The following is a 17,320-nucleotide window of genomic DNA, read 5'->3' on the forward strand; positions in this document are numbered from 1 at the left end:
TAAAGAAAAGAAGTATTTTTATTTAATTTTTTTTCCTTTTTAGTGGTCCAACAGATGTTTCAGGAAGCACTCCAGTTTCTCCCAATAATCAAGACAGAGCATTAGTTCGTTCTCCTTTGAAGCGACAAGCTTCTGTCTCTTCTACACGGCTTGGGAGTACAAAGAGTTTATCAGCAACTATTTTTGGTGAGCGGCAGACTGCAGCAGTGGGTGTACAGTTCACCAGCGAAGTGTCACGCAGTGATGAGAATGTTCTGGATTCTCCTCGTCAGCGGAGGAGCTTTGGATCCTTTCCTTTTACTCCATCATCAGATTCTAATACTTTCCATCAGTATCGATCAGTTGATTCAAGCATATCTGTGGCTGAAAGTGAGGCATACTTTTCAGCAGCTGAGGACTTTGATCCAGTCAGTAGTGATGAAGGCCCAGGAACCTACCCAGGAAGAAAGAAGAGACGTCGTACCCAAGGAGTTGACTGTACCAGGAATACAATTTATCGGAGTGTAGAGGGGCCATTAAATAGTTCTGTTAGTGGAGAAAGCCAAGAACTGAAAAACTATCCGATGCAAACTCATGCCTCTCAGGCCTCTTTTGTATCCGCTCTAGAAGGTGATGAAGAGTCAGCTGATCACATATACACTGCTGAAGGAGAAAAGACTGTGGATAGCAAACAGATGTCAAGTCAACAGATTGTGATGTCTTGTTACTTAAATTACCTTACACAACTACAGGTATCCAATTGGTCAGTAAAACAGCCAACAAATAAAAGAACATCAAAATCTTCCCTGCATAGGCCTCTAGACCTTGATACACCAACCAGTGAAGAGAGCTCTTCTTCATTTGACCAGCTTTCTGTCCCCATGTTTAAGGTTGGCAACATTTTTTTTGTCTAATATTGAGTATTCTTCTGACTACTTGAACTTCCACATACAGAGAGGAATTGTTGTTTTCTGTTGGGTAAATTAATTTCTGAGAAATTCAAGCCCAAGGTGGATTGAACAATCGTATTTTGCATTTATATATGATATGGCACAGAAAATAATCCAAAGCATTTTATGGAGGCATAATATATCAAAAATGAATGTTGAAAGAAAGATGTAGTCAAGGGTCATAAGGGGAGCCAGAGCCTGGGTAGGTGGCGGAGCTAAGGAGGAAGTAAGAGTGCTGTATCTAAACAAATGAAAATACGGGATCTACTGGTGATTAGAAGGAATAGAGAAACATAAAAAGGAAAGAATGAATAGATCAGATGGTTGTTGGGACATTGGTATATATGGAGTGGTATAAATGGGGTGTTGTAGCACTCTAGGGGATATGTGATAAGGTCATGAGGAAATTTGATTAAAAGGACTAGAATTTTCACTCTGATGCTCAGTCTGTTCTCTCAGCTGGGTGTGAAAGATCCCTGGCACTATTCTGAAGAAGAGCATAAGGAGTTTCCCTAATGTCCTGGCCAATACTTTATTGCTCAGCCACCTTCACACCATCGACACTTCCTACCAGTATCGATCAGCTAATTTTAGCATGTTTCTGGCTAAAAATGAGGCAAACATTTTCAGAAACTGAGGGCTTTAATCCATATAAGAAGTTTAAGCAAGTGAGAAATAACAGTAGATCATGCAGTCACTAAAAGCCACCGCTGCCTTACAATATGATTGTCAGATCACTTTCACTTCCCTATTATTACTTCAGCCTTGATTATGCTCAACTATGACAGGGCACCAGGGAGAACTCCCTTTTTTTTCTAATTAGTGCCATGGGTTATTTGCCTGAAAGGAGAGACAGGAACTCAATTTAAGTTTCAAATCCTCTTTCTACATTTCTTTGTCTTGCCTCACCCATTGTTGTAACTAGAATAAAGGTGAATGTTCCACCATTGTAATATTCCCTGACTTTTCACCTATCTCATCTCATCTGCAACTGAAACTCTTATTAATATCTTTGTTACCTCTAAGCTTGATTATTTCAGCATACTGCTGACTGTGTTCAACATTCTACACTCCATAAACTTGAAGTTATCCAAAACTCTGCTACCTGTGTCTTAACTCTAAAGTCCAATTCCTCTATTTTTCCTATGCTGGATTATCTGCTTTGGATCCCAGTCAAAAAATGTGCTGATTTTAAAAGTATTACCCTTGTTTTTGGATTCTCTCATGATCTTACACTTTTCTATTTATGTCATCTCCTCTGAACAAATAACCCTCTGTGATCTGTCTCCCTCTAATATGGCCTCCTGTGCATTCCAAAATTATAATTGCACCACCATTGGTGGCCACATCTTAGGTTGGTTGACCTAAAACTCTGGAATATTCTCTGCCTCTCTAGCACACTTTGCCCCTTTAAGACTTTTTAGAAAGGAACTCTGACTAGGATTTTGGTCATCTGACCTTGTATCTCCTTATGCAGCTTTGTGTTGCATTTTGTTTCATAATGCTCTTGTGAAGGGCTTTAGATCATTTCATTACAATTGGCGTGCTGTATCATTCTTACTGAACCCTCCGCAACTCTTTGGAATAGACAGTCTTAAAGATTCACAGTCCTCAACCTCTCACCTCCATCCTAAAAGATGAATCACTTATTCTAAGTTAGTGTCCCACGTTCTATTTTTACCAGGCAAGCAAACAGCATCTCAGTGGCTGCCATGTCAAGTCCCTTTAGAATCTTATATGTTTCAATGAACTACCTTTTGAATGAGTTAACTTTTCATTTCTTTTTTCTTAAAAACTGGAGCGAATAGGCCAAATTTTTGTAGTCTTTCTTCATAAAATGAAGCTCCCCTCCAATAAAATCGAAGAAACCTTCAATTTACTGCCTTCAAGGCAAGCCATTTGCCTTCCTAAAGGCAATTGCTAGACCGACATGCTTACTTTCTGTATTTATTGTATAAGAACACGTGTTCAAATTGCTACATTGTTCTGTTGCCTTGATATTTCTCATTAGATTTCTACATTTGTTTACCTGACACTTTCTGTCACACTCTTCATTTAAAGCCCTATCCTCAGTCTTAATTATATGATTCACCAGAATACTGATTACAGTCCAGTTTGAGAGGAATCTACGTGAATGATGGAGCACACTGTTGCCTCCTATACTGGTGTCATTGTCTCTTGAATCAAATTACCTTCTTTTCACACCAATCTTTGAGTTATGTTTACTGTATTAATTTGCTTATTAATTTAGAAATCAATTCCTGAAGCTTCGTCTGCGCAACCTCATTCTTAGTTTTACATATATCGTTGCTTCCTATATAAATGTCTCATCTGGATCCTTCTCCTCTCACTCCCAAGTTCTTCGCCAGCTTTCAAGTGATGTCTCAAAATCTTTGCACTGGGCAGGCAACATAACCTTGGGATCTCTTGGTTTCCACCATATAGAGCGATATCTATTTTTCTGAATGTGGCCTACCACTAATCGTATTCCCTTTTACTCATCCACTTGAGTAACCTCCTGCACCATGGTACTATCATCAGTTTTCCCTTCCTGTATTCTTTGGCATCCAGATAAGTAGCAAATGTCTTGTACCTGTTAATTTTAATATGAGGACTAAGAGTACTTCATCACTGCAACTTATATTCCCAGTCTCACAGTGACATCTCCCACCCTTGACGATTGACTATCTTTAAAGGAATGCTTAACTAAAGGATGATAAATGAACAAAGTATTCTGGAACCATCCCTCTCCCCAATGTGTTGCAATAGCTGCAGCTGAGGTTCTAGCCCAAAATCTCTGAACCAAAGTTACTGCAGATGTGATTGTTTGGGACCATAGTGCTATCCAGAAATTCTCATATGCTGCAGTTATGGTACACCACCAGCTGGGGCATATCTGTCCAAACTGTTTACTTATTTAATCACTTAAGATTATTGTTTAATTAATTATTTTTGGTTCTTTTTGATATATTAGTTTATCTGGTTTATGTAATGAAATGCAGCTTCCCAGCTGTCAGTTTGACACACCTCCCTAGCTTTTCTTTTAAATAAATAAAACTGCAAAACCTATCAACCAATCATCTACCTTGGTTGTTATTATTGTTGTTGTTGTTGTTATTGTTATTGTTATTATTATTATTATTATTATTATTATTATTATAATATTCTGTTGCTTGATGATTCACCTTTGAATCTGTAATATTTTTGATTCTCTCCCACAATGTAGTCATAGAGTTCTACAATAAAGAAAAATGGCCATCAAGTCTGTGCTGTTCCAAAACAAGCACCTAACAAGCACTTGGCCTATAGCCTTGTATGCCTTGGCATCGCAAGTCCACCTCTGAATACTACTTAAATGTTATGAGAGTTTCTGCCTCCATTACCCTTAGAGGCAGTGAGTTCCAGGTTCCCACCAACCTCTGAGCGGGGGGAGAAAGGTTTTGTCATATCTCTTCTAAATCTCCTTTTCCTTACCTAAAATCTATGCCCCCTGGCCATTGATCCATCCACCAAAGGAAAAGTTCCTTACTGTCTGCCCTGTCTATGCCCTTCATAATTCTATACATCTCAATCATGTCCCTGTTCAATCTTCACTGCTTCGAGGAAATCAACCCCAGTGTATCCAATCTCTCTTCAGAGTCAAAAGTTCTCCAACCCAGGCAACATCTTAGTAAATCACTGTACCGTGTCCAGTGCAGTCACATCTGTCCTATAATGTGGGTTCCAGAACTGCATACAATACTGTGGCTTAACCAGCATTTTATATGTTTCCAGCGTAACCTCCCTGCTCTTAGATGCTATGCATCAGCTAATAAAGGCAAGTATTCCATGTGGCGCCTGAACTATTTTATCCATCTGCCACTACCTCAGGGAACTGGTGGACATGCATACCAAGGTCGTTCTGATCCTCAGTGCTTCCCAGAGTCCTACCATTTATCATGTATTCCCTTGCATTACTTGCCTTGTCCAAGTGCATCACCTCTCGTTTATCCGGATTGAATTCCATTTGACACTGATTAGTCCATTTGACCAGCCTGTCTGTATCCCACTGTAATCGAACTATCTTCCTCATTGTTCACTACACTTTGCAGTGCCATCAACCTTGGAGAAAGAGAACAGTTTAAACTGTGCAGTCCTACTCCTGCAGGTAATAAATACTCGTTGAGGCTATTTAACATGTAATCTTTTATCTTTCTCCTTCTTGATCCTTTTTGCTTCTTTACTACTCTTTCTGCATCTAATCTGACTTTCAAGTTTCTTTTTTCTTTGTCATTCATTGTTTCTTTCTTGATCTTTAAATCTCATTAGTTCCATCATTCATCCAGATACCTTTTGACTTTGCTGCCCTGCCATATCTGGTCCAGTGGAGTCAGATATTCAGTAAGTAGTTTGGTAGTACAGAATTTGAGCGTCACTGAAAATAGACACATTTTGTCGATGTGTTTTGACTTGCACTTCAGGAAAATTTGCACGAATGCCAATTCAAGGAACAGCCAATATTTATATTGTATGGGATGAAAGTACTGGTTAGTTGCCGAGTGGACTGTGGTTGGAAAGGATATAGCTGTGCAGAATGCATTTGTTAATGACAATTGATAGTTAGCCTCTGGGCTTTATTTAAATTTTAAACAAGGCAATTTGACTTTGTTTGATCAAGACATTGCCCAGAGAAATGAACCAGGGAATGGCTGTCACCTACTTTGCTGAGTTTAAGTAGGTACAGTGAATGCTAATATTCTTACTGCCTGCAAAGAACAACACCTTGTGTGTTAATATACATGTAGCTTTCAGTACATGTGAGTGCATTACACTTCTAGTCCAACTTAATGATCCTAAATTGGTTGTTTAATTCTTCATGCACACAGGATTATTTGCCAAATTATAAAATTAATTTTGTACACAAGATTGATAACAATTCATACCTTATTGCAGACAGGCGAGGGGATATTCTGTTTGATATGATCTTGCAATCTTTGGGATGTGCGGTCTATATAGCTAGCATCACACTGCCACTGAAACTAGCATTGGAAGTGCACTCAACCTGTCTGGTTAAAAATTTTAACCACGCTTGGCAGTTGACTGTCAATCACCACTAATTGGTGCATTCTCCATGGCAAATCTTCCAACAAACAGAATCTATTTGCCAATCTATTAGCCTTGTTCTCACAAAGTATGACTGTAGGTTCTCTGCTTCAATTAACATTTTTTCAAATTGTACTGATGAGTGCAAATCAACAAAATGCATCTTTTTTCAGTAATTCTCAGATTCCAATATTGGGTCTGATCACAAAAGCAAAATAACTGAAACACAAGTGGAACATATTTGGAAATATAAAAAGTATTTCACACGTTCCTTAAAGATATTAATTGTTCCACATCGATTTATTTCTAGATCATTAAACAAGGTCTTGCAGCAAATGCATTACTCGACAGAGGTGCTCAACTCATGGGATCGAATTCAAGGTATTTATTCTTTTATTATTGTTTGCCAGAGCATTAAAATTTGGATAGCATTTGCAGAATAAATTATATTATTCTACAACCGCATTTGCAGTTTTTTGTGTCATGGTCTCCGTGCAAGTAATGATCTGGAAATCTGTTTGTCCTAACAATTTGAAAGATGGAATCAACTTGTTATTATTTCGGGAAATGTATTTATTGATTGTATACAGTATCAGAAATAATACTAGTAAGTCAATTGAATGCCTATGTTCAGCAGAATTATTTGAATGAGTATGTGGAACAACAATGAATTAAAATTTCAATTATTTTGAAAACAAAATTCCAGTACTCCTTACACTCCACTGGAAAGAACAATAATGGAGAATACAGATGACACAGTTACTGAACAATGGAGCCTTGATCAGCCAGTCTCTCAGACCAGGACCACTGCTATAGTAGAAGTAAAAGGAACAGTGGATATTGTCCTTACCCCACTTGTGACAGAAGCTTTTGACAGGTAAGTGCTTCTTTATATTTATGGAAAAGAGCAACTGGGGTAACTGCAGTGTGTCAAGTTAAGAACATTTGATATGAAATAAGCAGGATTACAATGAAAAATAAGCATTTATTGTTGCTTTAATTTTAAGTACTAGTTTTTTGTCTTTAGGATTTAACTTCCTAATTTCTGTTTCTCTTCCTTTGTATTGCTAATGTTACTGATGTAATCTTACATTGCCACTGAGAAATCATGGAAGTGACGTCAGTTTGAGCTGTTAAGACAGCATGTTTCAACATTTATATATTGCAGGATGAAAAATTATAAAGGTTTGGGAGCTGAACGGAGTTATTTTGCCCCTTCCAGCTCAAAGTCACCTTTTTATATTTTTTTTAAATTCCACATCCAACTAAAAAATTGAACACTTGCACACACTTTCAGATTCACAGTTATTTGTAACGTCTTTGATTCATTCTGATCTTTTAATAACTTTAATATTTGTAGCTCTCTACATGCAAAAATTTTTGCAATGTCTAGCAAGTAATTAATTAAAGAAAATAGTTGTATCAATCTTAAATTTCATATTTTAAATATTTATACTAAGATTCTTCAGTAATAGCTTTCCTAATTCTTTCACATGAATTTAATTTCACATGTAATAAAGGTAGCTTCTTCATCTATCATACAAAATCACTGGTTCAATGGAGCTGACAGAATTATTTACTAACATATTAACATTTAAAGTTTAAAAAATCCCGAAGTGACTTCGGCCTCCTGTCAATGTCATCCTACATGTGGAAGCACTGTCTGGTATATGTGGATGTTTATCTTTTACTGAGGAGGATATTACTCATTTTATGTAACCTACTATGTCAAGACAATGTGGGTTGTTCAGGCTCTTGTAAACTTTCATAATGAATTTACACAAAAACAATTTGTTGACCTGACAAAATGGCATTGGCATTCCAGTCTTATTTATTCAGTCTGTTGTACATACTCTTTCCATCTGAGAAACTAATAACTGATTATTCTCATTTCTAGATATTTTGAAGCAATGGTTCACTTTTCTAGCATTTGGCATCCTGCTGCGATTGTGGATGATCTGCATGCTAAAGTGCTGAAGGAGGCATATCTGAACAGCAAGTCAGCCAGTTCAGAATTGGTAAGATCAGTTTGGAATTTGGGGACGATAATAAGAGATGGGATGTAGTGTTCCCTTACTGCATCTCTCAAAACTGCTGAATTGTTTCTTGTAAGAACATAACTGATCAATGTGTTATATTTGCTCAGTCTAAGCACTTCTGGTTGTTAACTGCTCTTCTTGATAATTTCAACCATTTTCAACACATGTAGTAAAACTTTGACACAGAACACTTTTTTTTTCCTGAACGCTGCATTTGTATTTGACCCCAAATGAGTTTCTAACGACATATTCATTCTATTATCAAGATAACTGACTTCCACTTCTGTATCATTGCCTTACTTTGCCTCATCTCACCTCATCCATTAGTGAATTCATCTTGAAACCCGTTACCCCTTGATTTGACTTCTCAATGCTCTCCTGACCAGACTCCCATCTTCCAGCCTACTTGAATTTTATTTAAAAGTACGTTGCCTTATCTAAACGTGCAACAAGTTGCATTCGTTCCTTCTGATTTATATTGGCTCCTGATTCAAGAGTGCATTGGTTTCAAAATTCTCATCTGTAGTTTTTAAATCTCTTCAAGACTTCTCCTCTTTCTAACTTAATTAATCTCCTCCAGTCCGACAACCCTCCAATATCTTTGCCTTCCTCCAAATTTTGCCCGTTATAAACCTGATTTTTAGTTACCTTGCCAATGGCAATCATGTTATAGGTCTTAAGCTCTGTTATGTCTTCCCTGGATCCCTCCTGTCTCCCTGCTTTCTTTCATAAGATGCTGTTTAATCTAGTTTTTTAATAAAGCTTTAATCAAAGTGATAGAATCATAAGAGCCCTACAGCACAGGAGGAAGCCATTTGACCAGTCAGATCAGTAACTGCTTTTTGAAAGAGTGGTTGTACGTAGTCCCACATCTCTAGCTTTTTACTGTTTATTTGTGAGTTTCTTATCTTCAAGTATCTGCCAAATTCCCTTTCAACGTTATTAATGGCGTTAGGATCAACTACCCTTCCAGGTAGTGTATTCCAGATCCTGACAATTCTGAGAGTGATAAACTTCCCCTCATCTCCCGTTTGATCTTTGGGTCAATAAACAAAGTTTATAAATTCATTTTCCAGAGGGTACCGTATTTCTCTATATATTGTCATCCGTTCACATTACCCTCAAATATTCTATTCAGACATCTCTTAATTTTTTCTGTTCCAAAGAGAACTGTCCAAAAATTTTACCAGCCTTTCTTCAGCCCTGAAATCTCCCAAATCTGGTAAGATCGTAACCTAAGAACACACGTATTTGCCGTAGAGGGAGTCAGCAAAAGTTTACCAAACTGATTCCTTACAGGACAAGTTTGCCGTTTGAAGGTTGACTGTCATTGGTAGAGGCATTGCCATAAAGAATGCACCAGTTAATAATGGCAGACGTTTAACTTGCAAGCTTTGAGGTTGTTGACTTGCTTGCCGAGCTGGCTTGTTCTCATTCAGACATTTTGACACCATGCTAGGTGACATCATCAGTGGCCTCTCCGATGAAGCAGTGTTATTCTACTCTGCTAGGAATTTATACTGTTTGGTCTGTTATGGTGAGTAGTGTCATTTCCGGTTGTGATCTGTATGGGTTTGTATATTTGTGTTTGTTGATTGCATTACGGGTGGAGAACCATACCTCTAGGACTTCCCGTGCGTGTTTATGTTTGGCTTGGGCTGCTATAGTTACCTTGTCCCAGTTAAGCCAACTCATCAACAGTGTATTTGCAGGGATTAAATTCACAAGGGAAGAAGAAAACAACTATCACCTTCCATTTCTGGATGTTAAAGTTCAGCGTATGACCAATGGGGAGTTCCAAACCTCACTATACAGAAATGCAACCCATACTGATCAAATCCTCAACTTCCACAGCAACCACCCCAACGCTCACAAACAAAGCTGCATTAGGACACTATTTAACTGGGCCAGGACACACTGCAACACCCCGGAACTACGCAGGAAAGAGGAAGAGTACCTATACAAAATCCTCGCTATAAACGGATATCCCTGCAACTTCATCCACACTAAACAGACAACAACAGGAAGACACAGTACGCCCTAACACATTGGCCACACTGCCATGCATCAAGAACATACTGGAATTGACAACAAGACTCCTAAGACCACTAGGAATCATGGTGGCCCACAAGCCCACAGCCACTCTACGACAAACACTCAGATGGATTAAAGACACCATCCACAACATGCAGCACTAACATGGTTTACAAAATACCATGCAACAATTGCCACAAACATTACATCGGACAAATGGGAAGGAAACTAGCCATCAGAATACATGAACATCAACTAGCAACAAAACGCACGACGAACTCTCCTTAATATCGGTACACTCAGACAATGAAGACCATCAGTTTAACTGGGACAAGGTAACCATAGTAGCCCAAGCCAAACATTGACACGTACGGCAATTCCTAGAGGCATGGTTCTCCACCCGTAATGCAATCAACAAACACAGAATTGGACCCCACATACAAACCCATACAGAACAAAACCGAAATGACACTACTCGCCATAATGCACCAAACAGTACAAATTCCAAGCTGAGTAGAATAACACCGCTTTATCGGAGGCTCCACTGATGATGTCACCTGGCATGGTGACAAAACGTCTGAACGAGAACAAGCCAGCTTGGCGAGCAAGTCAACAACCTCACCCACAACCCAAGCTACAGATCTTTGCCAAAACTTTGAGCTAGCAAGCTTTGCCCATATTTTAAACCAGACAGGTTGACTTTGGCTAAGACATTGTCCTGAGAAATGAAACAGAGAATGGCTGTTATCTATGTTGACTTGAGTTAGTAAACTCATAACACAGTGTCTTACATCAGTTTCTGCAATTGGACATCATTTGTTAAATAATTTTGAGTGCAATGAAAGTTACACTGACAACCAATTTAAGATTGTGAGTCAGGCTCACATGTGGCACACTTGCATGTAATGGAAGCTGCATATATTAATATGCAAGGTGTTGCTCTTTGCAGATAGAAAATATACGCACTGCCGATTTCAACATGAAAGTAGTTGACAACCATTTTATGGTTCACTTTGCAAAGCAGTGTCTTGACCAAGCAATGTCAATCTGCCTGGTTTAAAATTTAAACAAAGCTAATTAAATATCCATTATCGTTAACTGGTGTATTCTCCATGACAACACCTCTACCAAGCAGAGTCTACTTCCAAACAATCAGCACTCTCCTGTACAGTATAAATGTAGTTTCCCTTTTGCTTTGGTGTTTCTAGCGATTGTCCTGACGATTTCAAACTGAAAAGTTTTTAAAAAAATGTATTTATTCAGTCATGCTCAAGTTCTAGTGTATCACATTCAACTTTCAGCCTCATTTCTGGTGACGCATTATGTTTCACTGTGATTTGGACAAGTTGAATGATCGGGAAAATGCAAGGCAGATGAAGTATGGATAATTGTGAGGTTTTCCATTTTAGTATCAATAAACAGGACGGCAGATTATTACCTAAGTGATGGTTGGAAAATGGGGATGTGTACCAAGACCTGGGTGCCCTTGTATACTAATCACCGAAAGTAAGCAGGCAGGTGCAGCATGTGGTAAAGAAAGCAAATGGTATGTTGGTTTTCATAGTGAGAGGATTCAAGTCCAAGAATAAGGATGTCTTGCTGCAATTGGACAGGGCTTTGGTGAGACCACACATTGTGTGGAGTATTGGGTGTAGTTTTGGTTTCCTTGTCTGAGAAAGGATGTTCTGGCTGTTGAGGGAACGCAACAAAGGTTTACTAGGCTGATTCTTAGGATGGCAGGACTGATCTACGAAAAGAGAATGGATTGGTTAGGAATATATGTTCACTGGAGTTGAGAAGAATGGGGGAGATCTCAGAGAAACCTGTAAAATTGTAACAGGACTACAGTCAATGCAGGAAGTATGTTCCTGATAAATGGGAGTCCAGGGCTGGGGTCACGGGGTTGGTCATTTCGGACTGAGGTGAGAAGAAAGGTTTTCACTTAGTGTCTGTGCAATTGTCTGCCATAGAAAGCAGTTGAGGCCAAAATATTGAATATTTTCAGCAGGCATTAGATATAGTTCTTAGGACTAAAGGATCAATGGGTAAGGGGAGAAAGCACAAATAGGATACTGAGTTGGATGATAAGCCATTTATTGTCTTGAATGGCAGAGTAGGCTTGAAGGGCCGAACAGTCTTCTCCTGTTCTTATTTCCATGTTTCTATATCTATGGATTTCTGGTATAGTGAGGTAGCTGGAGGCAGAAGGCAACAAGATGCAAAATACTCAGTTTCAAAGATACTTCCTTACGTGACATGAAGATTTTGCGTCTGGGAGTCACTAGCCAATCTCGGATAGTGACATAATCTGTGAGTCACTGTACACCGTCATGACAGCCAGTGGTTACAGTGGCTTGGCAACAGCCCCAACATCAAAAAAGCCTACAGTAATACTTGCAGTTTCTCTTGGATTGGTCTCTTCAACCATCTGCAAAACTGGGCCACCAGAAACTACCCCTTCACAATGGATTTTTTCCAAGTCAATCATCTTGCATAGATGGGAGGATATCCATGATAATGGCAACCTGTTCAATGGCACTTTCTGCTTTATTGGACTTTCACAGGAATTACATATCCTTAACGTGTATCTATGGAGATGTGAACTTAATTGTCTCAAAAATCTCAAGCTCTGAATACAAAACAAGTGGGAAAAGCCAGCTGGATTTTTCTCAGGAGAGATTAAAAGCAGAAGTCACCTTTATATAATTATAATTGTTTATTTTTATCTGTTAATTGTAGTTATTGGTAAAGTAAACTAATTTAGACTTCATAATTTGATTACTTATTGAGCAACCATTCTTTTGGTAGACAACTTCAAGACACGAAGGTCGAGTTTCCAAAATGGAAAATGGTGCAGCTGGTATGACCAAGACTGGCCAGACACAGGCAAATGCAGCAAATAAACAAGATAGTGTGAAGATAAAGGGTCTTCAAGCTAATGTTTCCATACCAAAGGTATTAACGTGCGATCATCCAAATTTATGTTCCTTTTGAACACTATATATATCGATTATCGCTCAAATTTTTTGAAGTAAGGAGCTGAACTTAAGTCTGGATATGGAAGTGGGTTTGAGTATGAGTGGTCAGGCTTAATTGTGTTGGGGTGATATCTGATCTTCCTCTGAAATCATAACTCTGCCATTTTGTGGTTCAGGAATACCGAGTATATAAAATACATACCTGCCCTCCCTGAGGTCACACTTATGCATAACAAGAGTTTTCCTTGCGGTAGCATCAATGATCTGGAGGCTTTTTCTTTTTATTGGGAGAGGTTTGTAGATGTCTTGGACCTTTTAGTGGTCTTGGGGTTGAATCATCGTCAACCTATTCTCAAATTTTAAATGGATAAGAAGCCCAACTTACTGTCTTGGAGCCAGGTGTAGAATGCGAGTGCCTAGTGGGCCACTTTGGGTAAGCAGATTTGGCGCTGTGGAACAAAAACATCTAAGGAATGCAAAACATTTTTGGTTTATTTTAACTGGCAACTATGTATTGTATGTAGTCCATACTGGATGTGTGTGTATGAGATATATCTGGAGAGCAATGAGGTGACAGGGATAATCAGAAGGTGTATGGAGGATGTATAGAGGTAGTATGGGTGATTGGAAGTTACATGAACTGGCATGAGAGCGTGAGTAGGACGTATGGGAGATGAAGGTTGATGTTTAGGAATCCTTTATACACTGCCTCTTCATACTCCTCATGTCCTGTGGCACAGCTCATAAACGGCACTGCATATCCCACTCCAGGTGTAAAATTCATAAATGGCTTGTGAAGTCACAATTTCTGAGCTGCAAAAGTTTGCAGTTCGCATTCTCCCAAACCCAAGTGAGGAGTTGGCCCTAGAAATGTGTGTAGAAATTTTATAATGATCTTTAGTAGTCATTTTAGATTTTAACGTTTGGTATATGTGAACAAATTGTCGGTAATAAAATTGTGCAATGTGAGTATCCTGAAGAAAATTTGCAATTGCTTGTGGGCAAATAACTTGACACGTGCATATGCTATTTGCACTTGTGCATAATTATGTTAAACTCACTAATTAGTCAACGGCCAAAGATTTTAATGATTGATTTTTGTGCTTATACAGTAAAATCTACATTTAATTTTTTTGGTACCTTTGCCTGATGTAGTAGGAGTGGCATGGCCATATGCTCAAATGGTATTAAGGGTTGAAGGGCTGTAGGGTATATACTATGCATCAAGCACTGTCCTAGCATTGGGAGGAAGATGCTGGTTTGGCAGTCGAGCTGGTGGAGTGTAGGTAGTGAAGTGTTGTTTAGAAAAAAAATTCAAAATGGCTGTTCATACATCATTCCTTTCAAAAAGCAGTTTTAGCTGAAGCCCTTCCCTAGCATTGCAATTTCATGATGAGATAGGGACCCAATTTGACAACTCTTTCTACAAGTCATTGATGATTTATCATTCTCCCAGCCCCTTTTGTGTATCCACTGCTTGTGTTTGGGTGTGAAGAACTTGTAGACCTGATAACCTTTTGGCTTTCCATTACAAAATTATCATTATTTATGCCGTAGGTTAAAATGGTTTGTGTAGTTTAATGACACTGTGATTACATTATTGGATTGGCAAGGCAGAGATCATGGTGAGATGGAAAATTGGATCTGATCGTTTGTGGGCTGGTACCAGATAAATCAGCCAAGATGATGATTGGAAAAATCCAATTTGTGTTTTGTATGGAAGAAAGCTGGTATTCCTAACTTGGTGTGATCTAGTCTCACATTATGTGGTTAATTCATAACATGTGGCAGCTAGGGATGGACGATTAGTTCTTCATGGTCAGTGTCTCTCATATCTCTTTTTAAAAATCTTTAAGAATCTATAATACCAAGTACCTTTAATAGGCTTCTTTTTGAAAACCTACAGGTGAATTTATGTCTTTTGCAAGCATCAGTGGAAAAACCTCCAATGTTCAGTACAAGCAAAAATGTTACTCAGGTTTCTCTGGTTGCACTGTGTTTTGACAGAATTTCAACACAGATTCTGATGAACAGGTAAATTAATAAAACTTTGATTTAGGTGGCATGGTTTTAAGTCTAAAGAGTACATAATTACTGCCAGTTGCACCAGTAAATTTGTTGCTTACTGCTGTGAGTGTTTATAGTGCATTACAATCCCATTTTTAAAAAAAAGACTGCTTCAAGTTTCAGAATGCTGTCCTTGTGGCATGTGGTTTTAAGGGTGTAAATTTTATCTTGAAGATTCTTAATATCTGATACATTTCTTGAAAGCTTTACTATTTTGTAAATATTTCAAACTAGTACTAATCATCCTGCTATAGAATGATCAGTTTTGGTAAGGTAGTTCATTGTATTAACTTGCTATATTTTGAAGTGATCTCGTGGATTACTGTATAAGCAAAACATATTGAAGGGAGAACGTATCCATTTTTGAAATAAATTTATATTGCGTGGGTGTTACGGTTCATTAAGTTTGATTAAAATTTAGTGAATTGCTTTTGTTACTGAAGTAAAAATTAGTTTGCTATGAGATAGATTGTTTTAAACTGATTTCATTTGAAACTATGGTGGATTTTCACTTCGCAATTCAATTATGCATGACTTTTGACATGTTAGTAAAGAAAACTTTCTCCTTAATTGGCTAAAAGGTGAGCTCACAAGGATCAATAGCTTATTGAGATCTGGAAAAATAATTTGGATGCAGTGCATTATATTTTAAAACATGGTTTATCTTCGTTTAGGAGGACATTTCCTATTTGAGCTGGAATTACATATGTCATGAATGTTGCGTTCTTAATTAGTCTGAATTTTGACTTGTACAACTGTTGTTGATAGGGGTATAGTAGAAGATGGAAGCAACAACCCTGATGCAGGCAAAGCATCTGTTGTGTTTGATAAGTATATAAATGCTAGTAAGATGCAGCCACAGTCCTCTGGCTCCTTGAGGTCAAATTCTGGAGCGGAGAGGGGAAAAGAGTTGGCAGCCAAGCTCAATGTCCATCGCATACATGGTCAGTTACGAGGTCTTAATACTACAGGTAAGATTGCTAACAGATAATCGTAATGACTCCTATTTATCCTTAGTTTCAGTTTCAAAAGGTAAATGTCTATTTATTACTGTACTAATAATGTAAATTTTTAAAAAAACAAACTTGGACTGCATTATATTCTTGTCTGTGTTTTAAGATTACTTTTGGCAGTGTTTGTAGTAATCTAGTTAATTGTTGAAAGGTATCAGTTGGTAATTATTCATAGCCAATGAAAGAAACATTGAAGTTGCTAACCTGAGACCATAAGAAATAGAAGTAGATGTCGGCCATTGAGCCCCTTGAGCCTGTCCCACCATTGAATGAGATTACGGCTGATTTTGCCACAAGCCTCAACTTCTTTCTAGATTTTCATTCTCCTCGATGCTCCAATATTTCAAAAATCTGTGTATCTCTTTTTTTAAATAATTTCAGTATCTAGCCTCCACAACTCTCTGGTGTGGAGAATTCCAGACATTCGCGCCTCTGGGAGAAGAAGTACTTTTGCATTTCAGTTTTAAGTGAGTGCCTCCTTATTCTCTAACTGTGTCCTCTGGTTAGAGATTCCCTCACTACTGGAACTGCATCTCTACATCTACGCTTTCAAACCTCCTCAGAGTCTTGTATGTTTCAATAAGATCATCAGTTAGGCCACTTTTGGAATACGGCATTCAATTCTGGTCTCCCTGCTACAGGAAGGATGTTGTGAAACTTGAAAGGGTCCAGAAATGATTTACAAGGATTTTGCCAGGGTTGGAGGATTGGAGCTATAAGGAGAAGCTGAATAGGCTGAGGCTATTTTCCTTGGAGCATCGGAGGATGAGGGGTGACCTTATTGAACTTTATAAAATCATTAGGGACATGGACAGGGTGAAAAGTCATGGTCTTTTCCCCAGGGTAGTGGAGTCCAAAAGGAGAGAGCATAGGTTTAAGCTGAGGAGGAAAGGACTTAAAAGGGACCTAAAGGGCAACCTTTTCACACAGAGGGTGATGCGTGTGCGGAATGAGCTATCAGAGGAGGTTCTGGAGGCTAAAGTTACAACATATGAAAGGCTTCGGGATGGGTATATGGAAAAGAAGGGTTTAGAGAGATATGGGCCAAATGCTGGCAAATGGGACTAGATTAATGTAGAATATCTGGTTGGCATTAACAAGTTGGACCAAAGGGACTGTTTCCATGCTGTACATCTCTATGGCTGTATGACTTATAAGACCACTCCTCATACTTCCAA

The 17,320-nt window shown here is 38.4% G+C and overlaps 1 protein-coding gene across 1 annotated transcript in view; it reads left to right on the forward strand.

Moving 5' to 3' along the window:
• The window catches only part of kiaa1109 (KIAA1109 ortholog), a 433,631-nt gene that overhangs the window by 224,245 nt on the left and 192,066 nt on the right, over positions 1 to 17,320 (forward strand). The window contains exons 32-38 of the mRNA XM_048608993.1: positions 44 to 869; positions 6,322 to 6,392; positions 6,718 to 6,888; positions 7,909 to 8,029; positions 12,893 to 13,039; positions 14,969 to 15,096; positions 15,898 to 16,100. Of these exons, the coding sequence (XP_048464950.1) occupies positions 44 to 869; positions 6,322 to 6,392; positions 6,718 to 6,888; positions 7,909 to 8,029; positions 12,893 to 13,039; positions 14,969 to 15,096; positions 15,898 to 16,100 (1,667 nt within the window). The remainder of the gene's footprint in view (positions 1 to 43; positions 870 to 6,321; positions 6,393 to 6,717; positions 6,889 to 7,908; positions 8,030 to 12,892; positions 13,040 to 14,968; positions 15,097 to 15,897; positions 16,101 to 17,320) is intronic.

The sequence above is a fragment of the Rhincodon typus genome, chromosome 1, assembly GCF_021869965.1.
Source record: "Rhincodon typus isolate 14 chromosome 1, sRhiTyp1.1, whole genome shotgun sequence".
NCBI lineage: Eukaryota > Metazoa > Chordata > Chondrichthyes > Orectolobiformes > Rhincodontidae > Rhincodon > Rhincodon typus.